The sequence below is a fragment of the Berghia stephanieae genome, chromosome 9 (assembly GCF_034508935.2).
Source record: "Berghia stephanieae isolate SIO BIC M18660-M18661 chromosome 9, UCSD_Bste_1.3, whole genome shotgun sequence".
Classification (NCBI taxonomy): Eukaryota; Metazoa; Mollusca; class Gastropoda; order Nudibranchia; family Aeolidiidae; genus Berghia; species Berghia stephanieae.
The window spans coordinates 18,230,740-18,256,161 of record NC_088368.1 but is presented as its reverse complement, the minus strand read 5'-3'; the positions used below and the strand labels follow the sequence as shown (position 1 = coordinate 18,256,161).

The 25,422-nt window shown below is 36.9% G+C and overlaps 1 protein-coding gene across 6 annotated transcripts in view; it reads left to right on the top strand.

The window, feature by feature from the left end:
• LOC144979817 (uncharacterized) overlaps window positions 1-20,547 on the top strand; it is a 159,515-nt gene extending 138,968 nt beyond the window's left edge. For 3 of the 6 annotated variants that reach the window (XM_078926955.1, XM_078926953.1, XM_078926954.1), the window contains exons 5-7: window positions 3,325-3,375; window positions 6,244-6,297; window positions 18,533-20,547. In XM_078926955.1, the coding sequence (XP_078783081.1) occupies window positions 3,325-3,375; window positions 6,244-6,297; window positions 18,533-18,743 (316 nt within the window). In that variant the 3' untranslated portion in view covers window positions 18,744-20,547. Of the gene's footprint in view, window positions 1-3,324; window positions 3,376-6,243; window positions 6,409-18,532 lie in introns of all 6 variants that reach the window. The other 3 variants (XM_078926952.1, XM_078926950.1, XM_078926951.1) reach the window with 1 other exon arrangement.
• Window positions 20,548-25,422: the final 4,875 nt, after the last annotated feature.

The following is a 25,422-nucleotide window of genomic DNA, read 5'->3' as shown; positions in this document are numbered from 1 at the left end:
TACCCTTTAGGGACGATTGGTCACATGTATATATATATAGGTAGTATGCGCTTGACAAAGAAGCTCATAACATTGCCATCCGGAAGTATAACGGACCAACACACAAAACTGTGTATCCATGAACGTTTATAGACAGGTTAATACAGTTCAGTGAGCATTACTCATAAACGCGGATGGCAAAAAAACAATAACAAAGACCTGAGTGACGTCATCTTCGAACTATCTATAGGATACCCAATCGCCAACATGCAAAGGGAAAAAAAAATATCAAAAGAAAGAAAAAAAAAGAAAGGAAAAGAAAAGAAAAAGAAAATAGCTTTGATGTTTATCTAAAATTGTCGCGTTTGCGAATACGTAAAGGTTTTTAAAACAAACTCCTCCTAACAAACTGTTGACACGAGACGGCTATCGTGATGATGATGTCTTCCCCAAGGAATCAAATCGCATCAGTTACCAGCAGTTACTCATCGTCATCATTTACGTTCATTAAACTCTGATCTTTTTTTTGGTCCCCGAAGCTGCATCTCTCTCTCCCCCCCCCCCCCCCCCCCCCCAATCACATCAAGTCCCGTCTCCAACGTGGTGTACCTTCTGCTCCCTACAGCCCCCCCCCCCCCCCCCCTCTATCTTTCTTTAGCTGCTGTTTCTTCTTCTTCTTCTTCTCATTCTCATTCTCATTTCTCTCTCTCTCTCTCTCTCTCTCTCTCTCTCTCTCTCTCTCTCTCTCTCTCTCTCTCTCTCTATCTGTCTATCTATCCCCCCTCCCTCTCTCTATCCAATTATCTGGTTTCTTATACACTTATCTCTCATTCTATATCAATCTCATTGACTCTCACTTCCCCCCCCCCCCTTCCATACCCTACTCTTTCTATTTCGCTGATTTCCCATAATATCTCTCACTTTACCAATCCCATTTACTCTCACTATCTCTCCTCCCTCCTTCCTCCCCCCTATCTATTATCTCAACTTCAGTTAGTGTAAACAATCAATTCTAAATGTGATTTTATTAGCAAATATAAAAGAAGACAACACCCTACCTTAATTGAAACACACTAAATCAATAATCTAAATGTGATCTTTGACATTCAGCATTGTTCCACTCTACGACAATTTTTCAATTTGTCAAGAAATATTTTGCTTTTAACGACGTACTTGATGACATAGCGTTTTCGCCTCCTAGTCATAAGATTGGGACGCCTCGTTCGGCTCTTTTATCCTCTTTGTAAGATCTCTCCAACTTTCGCTATCTTCTACCACATGCATTACGAGACAGAAAGTCTTCCGCGAAATCATTATTTTATATTCAACATAATATAAAATAACAAAACATTACATAATGTAGCATAACATGACATAACATAATGTAGCATAACATAACATAACAACATGGCTAAAGGTCTAATTGAAGATTTTTTGAAAATAGAAAAATAAAATAATAATAATAATAATAATAGTAATAATAATAATAATAATATAATAATAATAATAATAATAATAAAAATAAAATAATAATAATAATAATAATAAATGATAATGATAATGATGATAATAATAATAATAATAAAATAATAATAATAATAATAATAATAATAATATAATAATATAATAATAATATAATAATAATAATAATAATAATAATAATACGTAATTTCTATAGCGCCCCTTTCCACCAAAAGTGCTCGGAAACGCTTAAACATATATATGCACAAACGATCATATAGGTAATATCATTCAATAAAATCAATCAAATCACCCACAGAAAACTGAAAGGAAATAATTCTATTGAAATCTTAGACAATACAACTCTAGATCGATCAGAGACTTAAAACCATCCAGAAATCAAGCATTCTTTGTCTCGAATCTAAAAGGATGAGACTTATAGGTGATCTCAAACTAAGAACATTGGTGGTGTGCTCTTGGAATCTACATCGGATCCCTATTTGTTCTCAGTTTCCCTATGTCTTACTTTTTCTTGGGTGCTTTAATTGTAATTCTAGAACTTTTTACTATCCCATTTTCTTCCTTTTTACTGGCGCTGATATAACCTAAATGTGTTGCAAGCGCCGTAAAACCCTTAAAAACAAACAAAACATAAAAGGATTCCACGAGTGAAACATGGTACGAAACATTACACTGTTTTTGTCATAAATAATAATGTGAAAATGAATGTAAGCTTCAATTTAATTACAAAAAACAGATCAAATGAACGTTTCGGGTTTTCCCTTTGAAAGGTGAAACCCGAAACCTTCCTTTGATCTGTTTTTGTAATTAAATTGAAGCTTATATTCATTTTCGCATTATTATTTATTTCTTCGAGCTTCGAGCAGCAACATTTACATTATATTATAGTGTTTTTTGTCTAACTTAAGCATTACATGTGGATAATTGAGTTTTAATTTATCTCTTCTGTCTTGTACGCTTTTTAGTAGAGAAAGTGATGGATTTGTTTCTTCATATATTATCGGTAGATTAGATAATACTCACTCCGGGGGCAGCGTGGCTCAGAGGTACGGTCTCTGCCTTTGTAGCCGAAAGGTAACGAATTCGATCACCCGCCACTGTGCTGTGTGTGTGCCTTGAGCAAGGCACCGCTTGACCTACCCATACCAAGCACCCGACGTCCTCTTCCGTTTTTTTTTTTTTTTGTTTGTTTTTTTTTCGAGCTTGGTATGGGTAGATAGGTCTCGCGGTTCTTCTCTTTATTCTTAGTATTTTCTCCGTGTCCGACGTCTGTATCCGGAAGACGGCAGAGGACGGCAGTGCCGAGACGTCTTTGTCAGTCTCCGGTGTGGGTTAGTCCGTAGCCATCGTTATGTTATAGCCTGACACTGAAATCCAAAAGGACTGGCATTTTGACGTCATTATTTGGTTTTTGCACCGCCTAGTGACTTGTCGTTAGTAGTGATGGAAACAAGTTATTTCATTGGTTGAACTATTGAATACAACTCACGATTTGTTTTCTTTTGTGGCAAAAGTCTGGCATTTTGACGTCATAACTTTACGAAGGCCACGGTTAGTCCAAGTTCGTTCTGTTATGAATTGTAAAGGGCTCATATTACTGGATTGGTTTATTAGTAAATTGTGTATAGAGATAGTTCGAAGGCGACGTCACTCAGGCCTTTGTTATTGTTTATTGCCATCCACGTTTATGAGTAATTCTCACTAAACTGTATTAACCAGATTATAAACGATCATGGTTACACATAGTTTGTGTGTTGGCCAGTTACACTTCCGGATGGCAATGTTGTGAACTTCTCATACTATCTTTATTGGTCTTTTTATGAATGAATACAGAATGTCGTTTTCTCTTTTTTTAATTTGCAGGCCTGCCCGATTGTCTTACTTCCGGTCACCACATGGCTCTTCAAGGCGAAGGTAGTTATCTATGTTGTGTTGCTCCCCCCCCCCCCCCCTTTCCCTCTATCTGTCTGTGTCCACGTGCCTGTCTATATGTATGTATGTATGTATGTATGTATGTATGTATGTATGTATGTATATATATATATATGTGTGTGTGTGTGTGTGTGTGTGTGTGTGTTAATTTGTGTTACACCACTCTCTCTGCCCCCCCCCCCCCTCTTTATCTCTCCCTCTCTCTCTCTCTCTCCAACCCATTTTCATTTTTTTCCTTGGGGCTTACCTCTAATATTTCATTTCTGAAGATAATCATATTTTATACCCATTAATCATTTGTTTGTTTACACTCAACAAATTCTTGTATCCTTCCATTAAACTTTCAGGTTTTACCAAGCGTTTAATTAAAGTTTTATTAAGATAGTTTCACCTGAGTGAAGGGGACTTAAACAAATAAGACGCACAAGGAATAGCGCCAATATTTTAAATTAATTGCACCCTTTCGCAACGGCACCATAAGAAACCGTCGCCAAGGCATTCGATCCATGAAGGAATGATATAGATAATCCATCAAACAAGATGTCTGATGTCAACAGGACTCACCAGTGTTATCCAATTGAGCAAATTGGGGGTTAATAATCGTACCCAAGGGAAAAAAAACGAAAGTGTCTGAAGGAGGGCTCGAACCCGGGACGTTCCGGATCACAGTGCAACGTCTTAACCACTCGGCCACTTCGCCCCCTCTTGCTCCGATATTGGGTTGAATAAAATTCATAAAAAGTGTGGACCGGGCACTTGTATTGATAATGACAAAAAGCCTTAACATTTAAACTTCCACGTTCACATCTTAAACTATGAGATATTATTACATCCATTATATCACTGTAATTTTAATATACCATTATAAATCGCTTTATTCCTCTTATTGCAAGCTGATTAGTCTTAGAGGAGAAACAATTTAAAAACATAAACGAAATCCAATGTGAAAGAAAAGAAAAGTGAGCTTTTATATAGCGCAATATCCACTAAATGTGCTCAAAGCGCTTTACAAGGGGTCCCTGGTCAACAGCAACATTAACATGTAGGACGAGACATGCCGCCTGTTAGGCGATGTTACAATTGTTCGGACAAAGACAACGTTGTTAACGGCCAGGTACTCATTTTACACCTGAGTGATGAAAGAATGTGAGTAAAGAGTCTTTTCCAAGGACTCAACTATGCGTCGAGCGAGGCTCGAACCCAGGACCTTTCGATCCGAAAGCGAGTGTCATACCACTATACCACATAGCCGCATTAAGGCAATCGGAACGTCTACAGTTACCATTGTCTAATTAATTCATACATATATTTTTTTTTAATTTGTTTGTTCGTAAATGTTTTATAACCGGGATAGAATAAACGATTCTCACACTCTTGCTTTTTGGAATTCCGGACGTGTTCCCAACCGCTGCACGAGCTTGCGAGTGTGCGTTGGGAACAAAGTTCGAATTCCAAAACGCAAGAGTGTAAGAAATATTTTATTCTATCCCTCAATCGATTTCTATTCCGTCATCTATGAATAAAAGACATCTTTGAAAACATTCAAATGATATCTACATCTTTTTAAAGAGTCTGATTTTTTTGTGAAATTTACGCTTGATAATCTGACGTCACAAATTATTATTGCAAACATGATATCTTTAACACTCTCCTTACCACCTATTGGAAAATCGTCACATTCGTTACGATGCAGCCAACAATTTTGTTACTTTGATTTCATTTCGTTATAATTATAGCTATAAAAACTCGACACTGTGTTGCAGAGCTAATTTTTCTGAACAAAATAAAGAATAAACTCGTTGCTAATCTGTTTGAAAATCCATTTTTGTGTTGGGTGAGTATGAAGTTTTGGGATAAAATTCTGAAAATAGCTGGTAAGGAGGGAGTTAAGCCCCTTCTTACCAACAGAAGGAAAATCGTCACATTTGCTGCTATACAAACAACAGTTTTCTTATTCAGCAATTTGTAAAAAAAAATATTTGTAAGGCTTTTTTAAAAAAAATAACATTATGTATATAGTATGTTATAATTGATTTATAAATTTGAGTTTAACGATTTACTTTGTGTGTTACTGTGACATTCAGTTAAAAAATTTGAACATGGTCGGTAAGGAGAGAGTTAAGCGGCCATTGTGGTCTTGTGGTATGATACTCGCTTTCAGATCGGAAGGTCCTGGGTTCGAGTCTCGCTCTGCGCAGTCACCCAGTTGAGTTCTTGGAAAAGGCTCTTTACTCACATTTTCTCACCGTATTCAGGTGTAAAATGAATACCTGGCCGTTAGCAACGTTGTATCTGTCGGGAAAAAATGTAATTTCGCCTAACAGGCGTCATGTCTCGTTCTACATGTTACGTTTTGCTGTTGGTCAGGTACCCCTTGTAAAGCTCTTTGAGCACGTTAAGTGGATATTGCTCTATATAAAAGCTCAATATTTTAAGCGTTACTATTTAGGTAAAGGGGTGGAATAAATTTGTTGATTTTATTTTGTTTTTATTATGAGGTCTAATTATTTTTAATTCGTCATTTTGATAGGGAATGAGATTAGCGGAAGAGTAGCGCCCCTTGATTGGACGTCACCTTACAGAGAGAACGTCAAAATGGTTTTGCGCATGCGTCTCTCTCGTCCTCGCTTTCGATGAAGTGTCTCATGCCACTTTCACCTGAAGCGAGGACGAGAGACGCATGCGCACAACCAACGTGACGTTCTCTCTCTAATAACTTTTCCGCCGGTGACGTCCAATCAAGGGACGCTACTCTTCCGCTAATCTCATTCCCTTTCCGCTACCCTTCATTAAATTCAATTAGGTACTAATTTTATTTTTTTAAAAATCTTTCTTCATCTGTCCCTGCAGACCATCGCGCCTTTCCTACTACAGATCTCCCTACGCCAGTCCATCATGGAGAAGGTACGGAGGAGGTGGTGTCAGAAGGGGTGGTCGTAGTTCTAGATACCTCTACAGTAGGTTCGGGGGAAATAGAAAGAATGATTGGTGGAGAAAGAAATCCTTTAACAACAGGTTAGATCCCCAGTGCTGCTTCCGCAGTAACAGCCATGATTTTTTCAGCATCGTTCTTCGTTCTGAGTATAATATTATTCGTTCGCTGGATGAGCCCGTTCCTCTCAGTTTTTATTCTCAATACATGTTGTTATTTCCATCAGCAAATTTACAGATCTAGATGGTCCAACGCAACGGCGCGGGATAAACCATTTATACGTCAATTATTTGATAAAGCAATGATAGATAAATTATACGGCAAAGCACGGATATAGCTTGACAAATACTTGACAAATATACTTGGTATATACTTGACAAATTTTGAAAGACAAGTCGTTTTTGACAAAGCGTAGATACCGGTACTATAAAATTATAATAATTTACATCAGATAGTATGGTACATCAAGGGTTAAATAAGTATTGACAAAGAATAAACAGACACATCAATCAAGTCTTGATACAAAATAAAGGGATAAACACACAGCCATAACCAAACATTGACAGACACAATGGGATTTACAAAAGATAAAAAAAATTGTCATCTTGAGACACCTAAATTGACAAATGTTATTGATGTGCCAGACTATACAAATCATAAACAGATGCGTCAAAATTAGAAAAGATATAGGCAGGCCATACTTGACCAAGCAGAGACAGATACGTCAGAAGTGACAGAGGATAATATTAAAAAATTGAGCATTTATATAGCGCAATATCCACTTAACGTGCTCAATGCGCTTTATAATAATATAGATAAAAGAAACTCAACAATAAAGACAGATAATATGTCGGAATGGACACAATACGAATAGGTTGGACTTGACGATACAAAAACAGACAAGTCAGGACTGATAAAGGACGTGATTTTTCTAGACTTGACAAATCAGAGAGAAACGCGTAAAACTTGACAAATGATATAGACATGCTAGACTTGATGAAAAATCAAAAAGACCCATCAAAATTGACAAGAGCTTTTAGACAAGTCAACCTTGATTAAGTAAAGATAGAATTGGACCCCAAGCTTGACAAAACATTGAAAGTATTGAGAGATACGTTCATAAAACACTATAATCATTACCTACTGTCTAGCCTCGATAAATACGTTCCAAAATATTACATTTTGTTGACCAGAGTATTTCAAAACGTTTTAAAAATTTCCTTTTGATGCATTGATTCTAAATTAAATTTTCTACTATACGAGACAGACTGGCTGAATCCCAAATGAAATAGCAAAACAGAGTTATGGTTTCTTTCCACGTTGAGCACTTTAGATAACTTATTGAGTGATAGTATTTATATTTTTCCTCGAAAGTTCAATTTCTAAAAACGTTTATCAAATTATTTTGTAAAACAAAAACAAAAAATAGGTTAAACTTATAAGCCGTAAAATCTAAAAGGGATAAAAGCAACTGTCTATACATTTATAATGCCTATACGGTGGTGTATGTCTTTAAGTTAAGATAGAATCATTCTAAATAAGACATAGATCAAACTTTCTATGATCTAATAAATAAGCTAGACCCGACAGAATTCAAAACCTTGCAAGGCATGTCATCAGTAAAATTGTTTGATTCTTTAAAAATCCACACAACTCGAACGATGCACCGTGTAAAAAAAAAAAGTTACTGCTTACTCTGGCTTTGATGTTTCTTGGTTGTGCTTTTTTGTTTCCGCTTCCGCTTTAAGATGTGGGGCTTCTTGTTATAGCCAATCTCCACAAGTGCCATATTATTTTGCTTTGATTTTTATTTCACGCCATCGTGTATAGCAGAAAGCACCATGCGTTAAACTAACTACTGCTTTTAAAGCAATCTGGGTACTCGCTAGTTATTTTTTTTCTAATGTATTCATCATTTTCTCTCTTTGCATGTCGTTTTAGCTATAGCTTTCTATATATATTTTTCAAAGATTTTAATAATTCTTTTGATTAGACATTAGCTTTTCCTAGTAGATGTCGCAATAGTTTGGTTACAATTTTATTGTAGAAATAATGTTCAATAGAATTAATAACTTTAGTTAGATTCATTTCGTTTACATTTATTGCGTTACAATTGTTTCTTCAATATTTCTTTAACTTCATCCTAACATCTACATCTCATTTTGATATTTTTTAAATTTTCGTTTCTTTCACTCTATCTTCAATCTACAACTCATTTTAATATTGTTTAATATACGATTCTTTCATCTCTTCGTATTTATTAAAAGAGTTATTTTTATCGTGCCCAATAACACAGCGAGCTTGCGAGCATATGCTATTGCAGGATAAAGCTATTACGAGTTTAATAAATAGAAAGTAATGAAATAATACGTTTACTCTACCCCTACAAGTAAGATAATAAGATAATTTTTAATCAAATGGTATGTTTAGTACTTAGTACTTCTATTCACCATAGTTTGTATCTTTCTTCTGCTTGAATGACAATTTGACCCAAAACTAAAAACGTTGGATTTGTATTATTGCGCACCAAAAGATTATTTATAATTACCAATCAGCTGTCATTTACACACCAATAAAATGTGCGAAAATTTTCTGCATCTCCTAGTTGAATAATTTTTTTTCTTCAACGCGTTCAAAGCATTATTCAATAATTACGTATTTACTAAGAAATGATGGGGTTTTCCAATGAGAGGGGTGGAATAATAATCTTTCTTTCACTTCATCCTCACATCTTCACTTGATTTCAAAATCAGTTACTAGTTATCCACACCTTGACAAGATTGTTTCCACAAGGTTCCAAGTTTATTTCACTTCATCCTTACACTTGATGATCCTTACACACCTCATTTTAATAACGTTTCAATAATTTTTATTTCTCCTTATATTCACATTTACATCTATTTTAATCTGCAACGGTTTCTTTTTACTTCAACTTCATTTCTAGCTACAACTCGCATAATAACTATCAAATCAATAACGTTTCTTTCACTTCACATTTACATCAACACTCCCATTCAAAAATGTTTCTTTTACTTCACATTTTCATCTCTACCGAATTCAATGTTTCTTTTTTTTTTACATTCACATCTACATTCCTTTAAAAAAGTTATTTCACGTCACAGTCACATCAACACTCCATTAGTGGAGGCAGATAGGACCAAAATTGTGCATATTGTGGTAAAAGCATGAAATTTGGTGACAACGAAGGGAGTGGCCATACAAACAATTATGGATATAGAACCACCCTGACAAATGACCGGAATGACCACCAACTGACCACTCATTAAAACCCTCTAATTGCTATATAAAATAGACACATCGGCGACAATAAATGCTTCAAAATTTAATTGAAGGCAAAATGCGTTTAAGGATTTGTCGTTCGCTTTAGATAAGAGACAAATTAACACATTCCTATTACTGTTCAGCTCTGAATTGACCACGAAATGACCAAAATGACCACTGATAAAAACAGAATGAGCGACAACCTTTTTGTAGTTAAAATACAAATTCTTATCATGGAATTCGAAGTATGTTCAGCACTGCAGTATAAAGTAGATGCCACAATTGGGCAAATTATTCAAACTGGCCATATTACTGACCAATAAATGACCATTCAATAACAATCATAAAATCATTATTGTTTGTAGATATTTCAAAGTATATACATTATTGGCAAATGAAAATAAGATTAATGTTGAAATTCCGGAAGCATTCCCTTTTATTGTGAATCGTAGGGTTATTATAGCTTATTGACCAAATGACCAATTGCTGACCAGATGACCAATCTTCCTCAATCACATAAATATGATAGTCAAGTTGATAATCACAATGACATACGTAAGCTCGACAGCAGGTCAATAATAATAACTCACTTATGGAAATTCCCTATCTAATATGTATAATACCACTAAATGACCAATTGACCACCCATTATTGACCATCTGACCACTAGATAAGTAGTTGTCATCATGAGCCATGATATTTAGGGATAATGGAGCCGGAGTTTAATTCGGTTTCTATTTTGTGTTCCGGACAATAGTAATTGCTTACTACTTTTTTCATAAGACGCCAGCATATCCCAGATTATTAGTTGTGCTTGTTAAAATGTGTATTTATTGGGATATGCATTTGTCACAGGTTCTGTCCCTTGATTATATCCAATGCATTGGACTCTATTATGAGGACAACGCTCATGTACTTACTCACTAACTTAGGCCGCCCCTTGGGGCGCCCAACATGAGCCACAAGTCTTCGCCATACTGTCCTGTCCTCCAGAAGGGTACGCAGCTCCCGGATGTTGTCCATTCATGTGTCATCTGGCAGGCAGTCAATGTATGTTTTTTCTGCCTGCCTCTGTTTCTGGTTCTCTCAGGTGGTTCTCATAGCACAAGACTGCTTGCAATCTCCTCCTTGTGTCTCCAGCAGTGCCCCGCAAGTCTCAGTCTTCTCTTTTGTATCTTCGAAGTCACTGGGGGGAGGTCACTGTAGAGCTTTTCATTTGATATGTGCTCTTTTCAGCTTATGTTGAAGACCATCCGCAGCATACGGGTGTAGCAACCGTCCAGTAGATTCTCAGGGGCTTTTTTTAGAGTCCATGTCGCTGCTACATATAGAAGCACTGACTCTACCGTTGCCAGGAACAGTCTCTTCTTTATTTCCCTCTGTAGGTTTGAACTCCAGATTTTCCTGAGTTTGTGACAGGCACTCCAAAGTCAAAGCTCGTGTAAACAAGATTGTTTAGGGCACGATGGTTTCTACAAGTGAACAAAATTCACAAAAGCACACGATTCATAACAGAACATGACACAACACTGAAATACCAGTCTCTTGTGGACAGGTCTTTGTATTTATTCTTTGCCCACTAATCAATGGGCTGAATTTGGTAGATAATACATTCACTCAATACAAAAAAGCCAACATGAACAAAATATAATAAAATCATATTTTCAAACAAAATCGATCAAGCAAGCTGACCTTCATCATCTATGTCTATTGTTTAAAGGCCGAACACTTAACTCCAAGAAATTCAATATTGATTGGTCAAAATGGTTGAATGATATTTAGCAAAGTATTTTGAGTTAGTGTTCGACCATTCCCATCTAGGATGTGCTTTTCGATTTAAAAAAAAACGGTTGGTCAACTTTTATCTCATGTGCTTGTTTAGGATCGGAAAAAGTGAGTGGAGCGGGCACTTATGTCAGGCACTTGTTTAGGATCGAGACTGTGAATTGCCTTCTTTAATCCATACGTTGGTGGGCTGTAACCATGTTGTAGTCTAATATGGGATATGATCAAAGACACATTGTCCACTAATCTGGCATTGAAAGCTGAGAATGTGAGGTTGTTGGATCCATATTGCATTTCTTTTTGCTTTTGTTTGATTCAAAGCTGGTGGAATCAGCAAGCAACAGGTTGGGCAAATTATGCTTCATCGTGTTACTGAGAACTCATACACGTCCAAAAATGCATGGGGCAACTATTATACAATCAATGTGTTGTATGGAGAATGGGAAAATAGTATCTTACTGTCTCAAGATTCTCTTTGGTGGGATGCTGGAAGAAATACATACCTGAAAACTATCCTGTGATGTAGTGGAAGAAGGATTGTCACTGGCTGTTGTTTTTAAGTGAAATCAGACAAACAAGTTATTCATTTTCAATTTTAGAACAAACTTGAGTTGGCAATATCAGTTGACAGATCAATTACTCGGGAGGAAATGCAAATTACCAATTTATGTGAAGTGATGACTACACCTTTTGAATAGGTTAAAGCATACACCTTTACTCTACTACACAGTGGTAATGGTAATTTTAGCTTTGTGATATCACGTTTTGCTTTGTCTCCAATGACTTATCTGGCATTGCTCTTTCTAATTAATTTAACATGAGTTGACTGAGCGGTATATATTCATCAGGACTAACAATGACATCACCATCAATATAGCTACTCACAATAGTCATTTGAGCATAAGAGAGATGAGCATAGAGTCTTACATGGCTCCAAAACTGCCTTCAAAGGGTTATGTTTGGTGTTCAATCTTGTCTTATTTAGAGTACCCATTATATCTATAGCACCCCGTTCCCACACTGTTGAGTTAAATACTCTAGAAATATCCTCTTTAAAAATAAAGGAATATCCCCTCCTTTAGAATTTTCACAGGAATAAAAAATTGTTAATACAACCTGGTTGTATGACCTTTTTTACTCTCATTTATTCAATTAAACAGCTAGAAGCCATGTAAAATGTCCCAATCTCTGACAATTTATAAATCCCAGGTTGCTTTCCAGATATTCTTTTTCCTAGATATTTTCGAATTGACCCGATTCATGTCCCAGCTTCCGTCTTGAAGACTCTTCTCACAATGAGAAAAAAGGCAAGAAACCAATTGCCGTGGTATTGTGTATATGCCTCCGGCACTTACATCAATTTGGATTGTAGGACTGCATCCGCAATTCTTTCCGCAACCAGTTTATTTCCTCATTAAGCTCCATTGTCTAAATCCCGTGCAGCTATTGAGTTCAGCTACAGGAAAGGAACTGCACGTCAGATAAGCGCCTGCTGGGCTCAGTATATATTTTCTATCACTGCTGCTGGCGCTATTGCCGTGTATTCATCATGGAAGTTTAGTCCCGACATGACATATGTTTGTTTTGTGTTGTTTCCTTAAGCGTCACATTTACTCACTTTATCTTTCTCTCCATTATGCCACACTAAGGCATGGTGTGTGAGAGTAGAAGCAGTGCAAGAACCTTCACCCACGAAGAAAACTTAAAACCCTTATTCCTCGGCAAGGTGCATCACAAAAATTCATCTGTTGTTGCTTCAACTGTTTTGTAACCCTAAATAGCACGTCTTGATAGAGAGGACTATAGAGATAGTTTTGGAAGGGCACTCCAAATGTTCCTGGCTATCATTTTGGCATATGACGCAATTAGTTTGATCAATCACTTCATTGAAAATTTGTTTTGCCATTGTGACAATCTCTGCAATAATCTAGTACACCTTCCATGATTGGCGTTCTTTTCCTGTCATCGGACAAAAATTCATAACCATAGTTTAATAATGATTGTATCAGTATCAGTTGATTTTGGAGTAAATGCAGACCTCGATAAAGTATATTACTCTGTCAAAAAGTAGCTCGAAACAAATTAATACAACCGATTTGCACGGCATAATTCTTATCGCTACACATCTTAAACTTTAGTAGTAATTGGGCAGAGAAGTTGTGACGTCACACCTTTAGCCCTTCCAGTTCCAAACTCCTTGGAAATGTGTATGTAACCAGTCCTTCGGAGGACTAATAATGATTAGGTTACATATTGAATCATAAAGTGGCATATTTATTTTAGTAGCAGGATGTAGAGGAAGATTATTATGGTTATGGGGTGTAAAAGAACGAGGATGATGATCTTTAATAACGACCAGCATATATTTAAACTAGAAAATTAGATGACATCACTATGAAACCATAATATCAATTACACAAGGTACTATCCAGTTCTCCGAAAGACTGGATTTACACTTGTAATGAGTTGGAACCAGATTTTTGACATCATATGTTTGTTACTTATTAGTGTACCATCATTATCGGTTTAAAAAAGGTGACTAACGATCACTGTCACCGCTTTCTACACATTTGCCGCCTACACGAGCGATCACACATATTGCGACCGCATACCGATGATTGCCAGATGGCCAATTTGACAGAATAAATGCTAGGCTTACACGTGAAAAGTCGTATTTTGCTGGATGTTGGAGTACTAAAGTAGAAATTACGTAAAGTAAAATTCAGAATGAATGACAGTTGATGAATTTATTTTCATCTGTGTCATGCAATGTAGGAGGAATGCCATATAAATATCAGTGGAAACCTACAATATGATATCATGGTATAAGGTCAAGAATGTTTATAAATTTGAATGTTCACGTTATCTTTTTATTTCACATTAGCAACATAATCGATCGGAGATAAAGTGGCACAAAAAGTGATTTCGTGCAAGTCGTCATATTTGGCAGTCTCTAAATATAAATTTGGCCGCCCCAACTTGTTAATATCTGCAAGTAATGCGGAAAACTCGGTCGGCTGAGCCAAAGTCATAACAGCAAAAGAATATCATTCGAACGGGAGATGTTTTCACCTTATTCTACCTTATCAAGTTCATTTTTTTATGAAAATGGAATAATTCCTTAAGCTAAACAATAATAATAGATCTAGAAGAGGTGTGTGACAAAAAATAAAGTCGTTTGTCCGATTCGCAAAGCGCAGCGAACAGAAATGTAAACAATACGGCGTTCTCAATACTTTAGTCGCCCATTTTATTTTATACCACAATTTTTCCGTTTTTCAGCGAGCTCTTGTGTTTAACCAGAAACTCTCTCAGAGTGGTTCTATATCAAAAATCATTCTTTGTTATAAGAAGTTTCATTATGCAAAGTTTCATGCTTTTACCAGCATTTGCACAATTCTTATGATATTTGGTCCTAACGGTCCCCACTACATTGATTAATGTTTCTTTCACTTCACATTCATATCTGCATTTTTGTTCACTTAACATTTACATCAACATCCCATTCAATTAGATATCTTTAACTCTATTTAATAAGTTTTCTTTCATTTCACTTTCACATCTACACTCCATTCAAAAATTATTATTTTTTATTTCACTTCATATTTACACCATATTTAGTACGTTTTCTTTCAATACACATTCACAATCAACACACCATTAAATAAAGCTTCTTTCACTTCACTATCACATCCACGCTTCATTAATTAGGTTTCTCTCATCCTATCTTCAAATCGCCACCCCGATTGTTGTCTCTACGGACATACCATTCAGGACAGCTTCTTCATTCAATATTAATGTTTTATCGTTGTGGCCAATGCGACGATCATTAGCATGGAAAAACATATCATATTTATATAAACCGATATATGACTCGCTAACGCATTATTGGAGACTTGTGCATAGAGTTCTTCCAAAAACTCAAACTAATCAATATATTTCCTACACAAGAGTATCATGACCCATTTATTTCTATACCATATTTATTTGGAGTTTGGATTGAAGTTACACACGTAAAATAAAAAAAAACTGAACAAGTGTGTATTAAAAGTGCAAGACAAAGCAAGAAAGAATAATACAAGAAAAAAAAAACATCCCAAAAAATCAGTCGACCTCGACTGGGGATTGATTGATCAGAAGGTCTGAAGTTACATCCCCAGTCGAGGTCGATTGATTTTTTGGGGGATGTTTGTTTTTTCTTGCTTTGTCTGGCACCTTCAATACACACTTGTTCAGTTCTTTACGTTTCATCGGTGCCTGCTCCTTAATTTCTTAATTGAACGCACGTAAAGTAGAGCTTAAAATTGACTGGAAGAACTGTAACATGTTTGATTGGCTATACAAAGCGTTTTGAAGTTCCTTTGATATTTTGATTTCAAAGGGTATAAAGACGAGTTTTGATTTTAACCTGATCAAAAGATCAATACTATCGGTGTAGAAGCTGCACGCATGCCCGGCCATTCATCAAATAAATATTTGCATCTGCATTTTACAGGCTTTGGAATGTCACGTGGCTGTTTTAGAATGCTTTTTAGGTGGAAAGATAAAATTGACGAAAGATAAGATAAGAGTTGAGATAGGACCATTGGTATAATATAATTTTAAGGGGAGAGTTCTTGGGAGCAATTTTCTGCAATTGAATTGGATTCAGTAGTCTGATGTCACGCCGCCTGGCAACGGCAGCCATCTTGGCTCTAATCAAAGAAAATCATTACTTTTTATTCTTCATGCTGGCTAGAACTTTTCACATCCCTTGTGATCAGAACGTGTAAAAGTCAAAACATGATCAACTTTATGGGTTTTTTTCACTCTGGATACGCTTTTATGCTCGCCGGGGAAATATTTCATACGGGCGTCCACCATTGTTCCGATAGTTTAGAGCTGGTGTTACTAAGTTACCGTGCGTCATTAGAAAGGAAGTGACGTTACGACTGTTGAAGAGTATTGAAGAGCCCAATCATTTTCCTGTCTTCCGTTCATAGAAAAAAAATCTCTATTTTTACTAAATACCGCCAACTGGAGTAACTTTACATAAAGGGGAAACTTTTACTCTTGAATTTTGGACTAATAAGAGATTTGTTTAGTTCTGTGGCAATTATTCCCTTTGATAAAATTTAAAGTCATTTAACAGGTACAATAACTGCAACAAAGCAGGGGCTATTCAATATGCTCCAAATACGCTTCAACTGTCGTAACGTCACTTCCCTCGTAATGACGCATGTTAAATTAGTAACTGGCTCTAAACTATCGGAACAATGGCGGACGCCCTTATGAAATATTTCTCCGACGAGCATAAAAGCGTATCCAGAGGGAAAAAAACATTATAAATCTGATCATGTTTTGACTTTTACACATTCTGATCACAAGACATATGAAAAGTTCTAGCCAGCATGAAGAATAAAAAGTACTGATTTTCGTTGTTTAGAACCACGATGGCCGCCGTTGTTGGGCGACGTGACATCAGACTATTGAATCCAATTCACAGAGACTAAGTTTCCTCTTGAGGCAAAGTGACCCCAATTGACGGTAATAGTTCTGTTAGACTTTAGAAGCAGGTTGGTTTTTATTGGTAAGAATAGTAAGCGTGTGTATGTCTTAAGACTTTTCAAAATAATTAGTTTTTGGAGCAAAAGGGATGTAGAGTCTATTTGAGAAGCTGTCCTGAACGGAAATGAAAGGTATGATGAAAATGTTCTAGATGCTTATTCATCTATGTAGTTTGAGCTTGTAGTTAATTGTTTATACTAGCACGAATCACCGTGCTTTCTAGATTAAATAAACTGTTCAAAGCGCATTTAGCACTATCGCCGCTTCACTAATCAGCACCATACATTACGTATAAAGTTACTCGAACATGGCTTTTCTGTGTTACCATAGGGATGATATTCTCCAAACTAACAAGAATTGTCCTCCTACATAGATTTCCGATAACATTTTGAACATTATATTCTAATCACCCACGTATCTCCAGCTTTATAATTTCACATCGTGTTTTACACGTCCACCTTCAAATATGCATACTTCAATTACACGCATTAAAGTTCACATGGTAAAAGAAACTATCAGTTAACCAACCCACAAATTGTGTTTCATCCATTTGGTGTGCTCACTCAGTGTCGTAAAATTGAGTGACTCTTTTTATAATCTACATAGCGGCCATTTTTCTGGTGTGTTTGAGGTCAATTAAAAGTTACGAAAATTGAGAATTTTGGAAGAATAAGGAGAGCTTTTTACGACATTAAGCACACCGATGGCACAAAGTTAAGTGTGGATTTGGTCAAACGTTTCTTTTACCATCTCTTGAAGTGTTAACATTTCATGTGAATCACGCTGTATTTAGTAAAGAATCCACTCACTAATCAGCTCTACCATCCAATAATTTTTTTCATCCATAATACATTCACCATTTAATAAGTAATATACAAAAATCAAAATGACACTTCAAAAAATAATGAGACACTAAACACGGAACGTCTCGGGCTTAAAACCCTTCTTTAGCCAATAGCAAAAAAAAAAACAGTTAAAACATAATACACCACGTTAAACCCAGATAAACCATCGTTAACTTATAGCCTGACACTAGAAGTTTGACGTCATTTTTAAAGGTTTGTGCAGTCTAGTGATTTGTCGTTCGTAGTGCTCAAGGTGACAAGTGATTCCATTGGTTGAATTATTAAATACAACTCAGGATTTGTTTTATTTTGTGGCCAAAGACTTGTCTTTTGACGTTTTTTTTTGGTCAGTGTCAGGACTTTATAAGTTAACGATGGCTACGGATAAATACAGCTGATGTATACCTGGATATAACGTGATGCGTTAAAGTTTTAATTCTTTTTGTTATTGGTTTGAAGAAGGGGTTTTTCTGCCATATATCTGGATTTAAATTGATATATTCACGATTAAACTTAATTTTACATTAGCTGAAGAAGAGTTTTGATCCCGAAACGTTCCTTGTTTAATATTGGGGGGGGGGGGGGGTGAGTTGTTGTTCTGGTTTTTGTACATCACTTTTTTAATAGTCCACATCTTCTAGAAGCTCAAAACACATTCACTTCAATCCATTCACTAACATCTTAGCATATTCAATTAACTCTTCGCCTGTCTTTGTCCATCCCATCCCATCCCATCCCATCCCACCAGATACCCCATGCCATGGGATCGTCTTCCCAACACCAACTGTCTCCGAGAGTCCTGTCGGAGCGACGCCGATTGCTGTCGCCGGTTCTCCAAGTGCAACAAGCGTGCTCACGTCTGCTACGACTGCTGGTACGGACACCCCTGTCTCTCGGATTACGATTGCTGTGCCCACTACCCATATTGTGATAAAGTCTTGAATACGTGCACCAAGTAACGAGAATGAGGAAGATGGTGGTGGTGATAGAGGTTTGTTGTGGGGCTGTGAGAGATGAGGGGAGGAGGAGGGAAGAAAGACATCAACCGAACACAACCCTGGCAAAGAATTATTTTTCAATTTTTGACAGAAAACGTTTACTTCAAATATCGATCAATCAAAATGGCATCCAACTTGTCGAAAAATCTCAAACTTGATATCTTCACCTCAGTCTCCTGACCGTGTCAATCGTAGAGTACACGTCAGAGCTGATTCTGCACCTATTTGGCGCCATTCCCTTCTGTTTCAGTCCTTGCAAATGAAAGTGGGAATAGACTGTCCATCCTTGTCCATTTTTTGGTGTTGTTTGACCCAATTCTTGTTTTGTTGACCTCTTATTTTCCATCCTTCTCATGTGACATCATGTGATATTGTTTTGGGAATTGAGCCGTGTCGTGTCGTGTCACATGACCAAACCACGAGAGCTTTCTCCTTTTGATGATGGCAATGTTGTTGTTCTCCTCCTGCTCCTCCTCCTCCGTCCTTTTAATTTCTTATTTCATTGAGCATATTTTATGCATGTGAATTAAGAAATTAAGAAGCAGGCACTGGTGTAAGATTAAGAACTTAACAAGTGGGTATGAAAGGTGCCAAAAGTGACAATACAAGAAAAAAAAACCATCCCAAAAGGATGGTAGCACGTCTGACCGGTAATCAGAAGGTCTGAGATTCGATCGACTGATTTTTTGGGATGTTTTTTTTTTCTTGTATTTTTTTTCTTGCTTTGCCACCTATGGCACCTTTCATACACACTTGTTCAGATGTTTATATTCATGTGTCTTGCTGTTTTTCCCAGAAACCTGATACTTCTCTTTTCGGAAGTTACGAGTCGGTTCTAAGAGCAGGGAATGAGTTTAATGAATAGGTCGACAGATTCCAGATGCAGGCGTGTCCATATTATGATAATATTACTACTACTAATTCCTTCAAAAAGTTTGAAAATAATTGAAGTTTTTTTTTCACAAGTTGGCGTTGATCTTGATTGATTGATATTTGAAGCAAAATTTCCCGACTAAAGTGGAAGATATTTTTTTTCATGCATGTGGCGCAAAGGAGGACGACAGAGAAAGAACAATGGTTAGAATTGCAGTCATCGATATAGTGCAAAAGTACTGAAACGGCAGATGGTTATTGAAAATGTTGGTTTTGACGATATTGATGAGAGATACTAGAATGACGATGATGATGATGATGATGATGAGGATGATGATGATGATGAAGGACATGATTATAATAACGAGAGGTAACAATGCCTTTCAGAACCTGTCGATGACGAAATAACGTAAATCGTTTTTACAAGACAGAAATTTGCCTTCGACTGAGATTACATGAAACAAAACAAAACAAATTTAGACTTGAAAATCGGATCATGATGAAAATAACAAAAAAAATGTCTTAACACGATTATATAATGTTTTGATTTTAAGCAGTTTCAGTTAGAAAGGGCTTGAATACATCTATAAATAAAACCATCAATAAATATATTGGTGTTGCTGACTTCCAGTCTAATGCGCATTGAATATGGTTTAATTATTGTGTTCAGTTTCATTTTAATAAAAATCTAACCAGTTTTTTTTTAATTTATTTAATCCGCTTACTGATTTTAATTTATAAAACAAAATATAGAATTCATTTCACGTTTTTCTTTTATTTAATTAAAATAGCTCTAACGTACCTAAATTTGACCGATAAAATACAAATTACGAAAAACAAACAAACTTTAATTTGATTTAAGTCATGAATAAAGATGTGAAAGAGGAACTTATACAATTGTGTCTTTCTTTGCCTTTTTGAATGTTTTTTTTGTGTGTTTCAGTATCATTGTGGTGTATAGGTTCTGTCTATGTGTTTTTGTTTTTAAGGGTTTTACGGCGCTTGCAAAACATTTAGGTTATATCAGCGCCAGTAAACAGGAAGAAAATGGGATGGTAAAAAGTTCTAGAAATATAATTAAAGCATCCAAGAAAAAGTAAGACAAAGAGGAACTGGGAACAAATAGGGATCAGATGTAGGTTCCAAGAGCATACCATCAATGCACTTAGTTTAGATCACCAATAAGTCTCATCTGGACACAAGCACGGTCCCCACTAAGAGAAATACACTCAAATGCTTACATTATAAATTCAAAATAAATTTTTTTATAATACATAACAGAGAGATGATTTACAAGGAAAAAAATATCATCTCCCAAAACAATAACTATGCATTTGACTGTTTCCCTCCCAGTCGGGACTCGGGCCAAGACCAGCACAAAACCAAATAATCTCATTCCAAGGCAAAGACAGAATGCAAGTTTGAAAACAGATCTACGGGGATAGAAGACACAGTATGTACCAGGTTCTGTCTAGGACTTACAAGCCGGCCTAAATAGAAAGGTCGTGACCAACACTCTTTTGTGAGGCTATGTGGTCTTGTGGTATGACACTCGCTTTCGGATCGGAAGGTCCTTGGTTCGAGCCTCGCTCGGCGCATATTTCGAGCCCTTGGAGGTGTAAAATGAGTACCTGGCTGTTAACAGCGTTGTCTATGTAGAAAAAAAAATTGTAATAGCGCCTAACAGGCGTCATGTCTCGTTCTATATTATGTTACATGTTGCTGTTGGTCAAGGAAGCTTTGTAAAGCGCTTTGAGCACGTTTAGTGGATATTGCGCTTTATAAAAGCTCAAGAGTGTGTTTCCTGAATGCTTGGGAGTGTGTATGTAATCAACCATTTGGACTACTCATAATGAATAGATTACATAAAGGCGACATAACTATATTAGTAGCATGATGTATAGATAGTATGCGTTTGGCTAAGGAATTCACAACATTGTCATCCGGACGTACAACGGGCCAACACACCAAACTTTGTGTAACCATGATCGTTTATAGTCCGGTTAATACAGTTTAGTGAGAATTACTCATAAACGCGGATGGCAAAAAACAATAACAAAGACCTGAGTAGCGTCAACTTCGAACTATCTATAGATAGAATGAAGATGACGTCACTCAAGCCTTTGTTATTGTATTTTGCCATCCGCGTTTGTGAGTGATTCTCACTAAACTGTATAAACCAGACTATAAAAGTTCATGGTTACACATAGTTGTGTGTGTTGGTCCATTATACTTCCGGATGGTAATGTTTTGAGCTTCTTAGCCATGCGCATACTGTCTATAGGCATATTCTTAGGATTGCCGAACGTAAAAGGGCGAGGACGGATGCTCTTCATTGACGACCAGCATATATCTAAACTACAAAATATGATGTCATCACAGACACCAGAAGATGGATTACACAAGGTGTGTATCCAGTCCTCCAGAAGAGTGCTTTGACACTTCCAATGAAATGTGACCCACCGCCTCAAAGCGGTATATGTCGGGATGGCTAACACTCAGGAAAGTGGATTTAGACATGAAATGATGAGAAATACGACGTTAGAGTTGTTCCCAATGCAAGAAATAGTATCTATTCTCCACCATAGCGAAGCGGAATCAGCTCCAAGCTTCTTATAATTTGTATCAATAAATTCAATTTTCAGCATCTAGTTAATCCCGACTTAATACCGTTTTGAGTCGATGGGTCACAAATAGAAACAAGTTTTTTTTTTCACACCACACCTGCTTTCTTCCTATAGATAGTATGAATATGACGTCACTCAGGTCTTTGTTATATAGCGTTTTGTCATCCGCGGTTATGAGTAATTCTCACTAAACTGTATTAACCAGACTATAAACCTTCAAGTTTACAATATTATAGTTTTGTGTGTTGGTCCGTTTTACTTCCGGATGGCAATGTTGAGAGCTTCTTAGCCAAGCGCATACTATCTATAGGAGACGTTAGCTGTATGACTTCGCTTTGGTCTAGTTTGGGCGGATCTAGAAGCGGCTGATGATGGTGATGATGCCATGCCAGTGATCTAGAAAATTAAATTGATTAATCAGTTGATATTTCTTCTGTGCTAGTAAAAGATGAAGAAGTTTTAACCCTCTCCTTACCAGCCATTTTCAGAATTTTCGCCAAAACTTCACAAACAACTAACACAATAATAGATTTTTTTATCACTCAAACACAATAGCAGTAAGTTCTTGTGATACATAATTTCTTTAGCAAAACATGCTCTACAACACACTGTTCATTTTCTTTGAATTTTATGATGTACAAAAGAAATTTGAATAAGAAAAATGTTGGTTGTATCGTAACGAATGTGACGATTTTCATATAGTTGGTAAGGAGAGGGTTAACCAGTTAACTGCCGTACTCTGGAAAGACGTTTTGCTTTGTTTTTAAGAGTTTTACGGCGCTTACTATCCTTTTTCGGACACATAGTAAGGAAAGATAAAAATGAATACCTGGCAAGTTGTGGAAAAATACCTGGTAAACGCGCCCGGGGGAGGCAAAGAAAAACACTCATAGACCAACTGAAGGGCTTCACCAACCTAACAATCCAAGAGCTGTTTGAAAAAGCAAGAGACAGGGAGGAATGGAGAGAGATAATTCATGCAGTATCCGAAGCCTGGACCAGGCATGGAACCTAGAGGAAGGAAGGAAGGCGCTTGCAACACATTTAGTTCAGATCAGCGCCATTAAAAAGGAAGAGAATTGAATAGTAAAAATATTCTTGGTGTACGATTAAAAGGATGAGAGTAAAAAGTAAGAACTGGTTCAAATAGGGAACAGGTGTAGATAGATTCCAAGAGAACACTATCAGTGTACTTAAGTTTGAGATTACCTAAAAGTCTCACCCAAACACCCGGAAGGAATACACTCAAATGTTTACAAATCATATGTAAACAAAAAAAAATATAACAGTGCATGACAGAGAGGTGATTTACAAGGAAAAAATATCATCTCCCAAAAATATACACTCGACTGTTTCCCTCTCAGCCAAGGTCAGGACAAAATTAAGCAATTCCATTCCAAGTCAAAGACAGATAGAAAGCTATTGGAAAACAGATACAGGGATATAGAAGACACAGCAAGTATCTCCCTGCCCACTATAGGAGGTCTTGTGGTATGACACTCGCTGTCGGATCGGAAGGTCCTGGGTTCGAGCCTCGCTCGGCGCATTGTTGAGTCTTTGGAGAAAGCTCTTTACTCACATTCTCTCACCGTACTCAGGTGTAAAATGAGTACCTGGCCGCGAACAGCGTTGTTTCTGTAACATCGCCTAACAGGCGTCATGTCCCGTCCTACATGTTAAATGTTGCTGTTGGCCAGTGACCCCTTGTACGGCGCTTTGAGCATATTTAGTGGATATTGCGCTATATAAAAGCTCATTTTAAGGGATCCCACCCAGTGGAAAGCCATGGATTAGAAAGATATTATCCAGAAAATTCGTCATTTAACTGCCGATTTAAATGTCCCTAATCTTGGCAAAAACCTGGGACCTCGTGAGGTCTTCCCACTATTCACAGGTTTGAAACTTTTTGCCAAGACGAGGGTCATTTTAATCAATCGATATTTGAAGGAAGATTCGTGATATTTTAGGTGTTCCGATAGCTCAGTTGGTAAAGCACTCGCTTCCCAATCAAAGGGACCGAGATCGAACCCAGGTGCAGTCGAGATTTTTTTTCCTGAACCCCTCTCTACCCAGCAGTGATTGGGTTGCTGGGTATGTTTGATCTGGCGGAGAGTACTTTGCGATATACTAGCGTCCTATCCAAAGGTAGCAAGTAATTGCTATTGTCCGTTTCAATATATATATATATATATATATATATATATATATATATATATATATATCGCAATATCCACTAAATATACTCGAAGCGCTTTACAAAGGGTCCTTGACCAACAACAACTCGTGACGTATAGAACGAGACATGACGCCTGTTATGCGATGTTACATTTTTTTTCTTGCGACAAAGACAACGCTGTCGACCGCCAGGTACTCATTTTTGAACCTGAGTACAGTGAGAGAATGTGCATGAAGAGCCTTTTCCAAGAAATCAACTATGCGCCGAGCGAGGTTCGAACCCAGGACCTTCCGATCTGAAAGTGAGTGTCATACCACTAGACGACATAGCCGTACACTAAACACTTCAATTACGCTCGAGTGTTTGAGCGTTGCATTCGTAAAGTTGTCGCCTGACACTGACCAAAAAATGACGTCAAAATGCCAGTCTTTGGCCACTAAAGAAAACAAATCGTGAGTTGTATTCAATAGTTCAACCAATGGAATGGGACCACTTGTTTCCATGAGCTCTACTAACAACTCACTAGGCGGTGCAAAAACCAATTAATGACTTCAAACTGCCAGTCCTTTTGGGTTTCAGTATCAGGCTATAACAAAGCGATGGCTACGGTTTGAGTGAGTGGTTGATTAGGCACCTCGACGGTGTGGCCTTGCGAAATCAATTTTGTACACAATTTCCTCGTCCTTTTGAAGTTGCGATATTAAATATATAAGTCCCAAACCCTACTCAGGAGTAAAATTAGTACCTGACCGGTAACAGTTTTTGTCTCTGACGAAATATCAAAATTGTAATCACGCCTTTTACACGAGTCATGACACGTTTTAGATATTAAGTGATGCTGTTAGCTTGAAACTCATTGTAAACCCATTTGAGCACATGTTACTGAATATTGCTCTGTATAAAAGCCAAAGTTTTAACCATCTCCTTACCAACTATAGGAAAATCGTCACATTCGTTACGATAC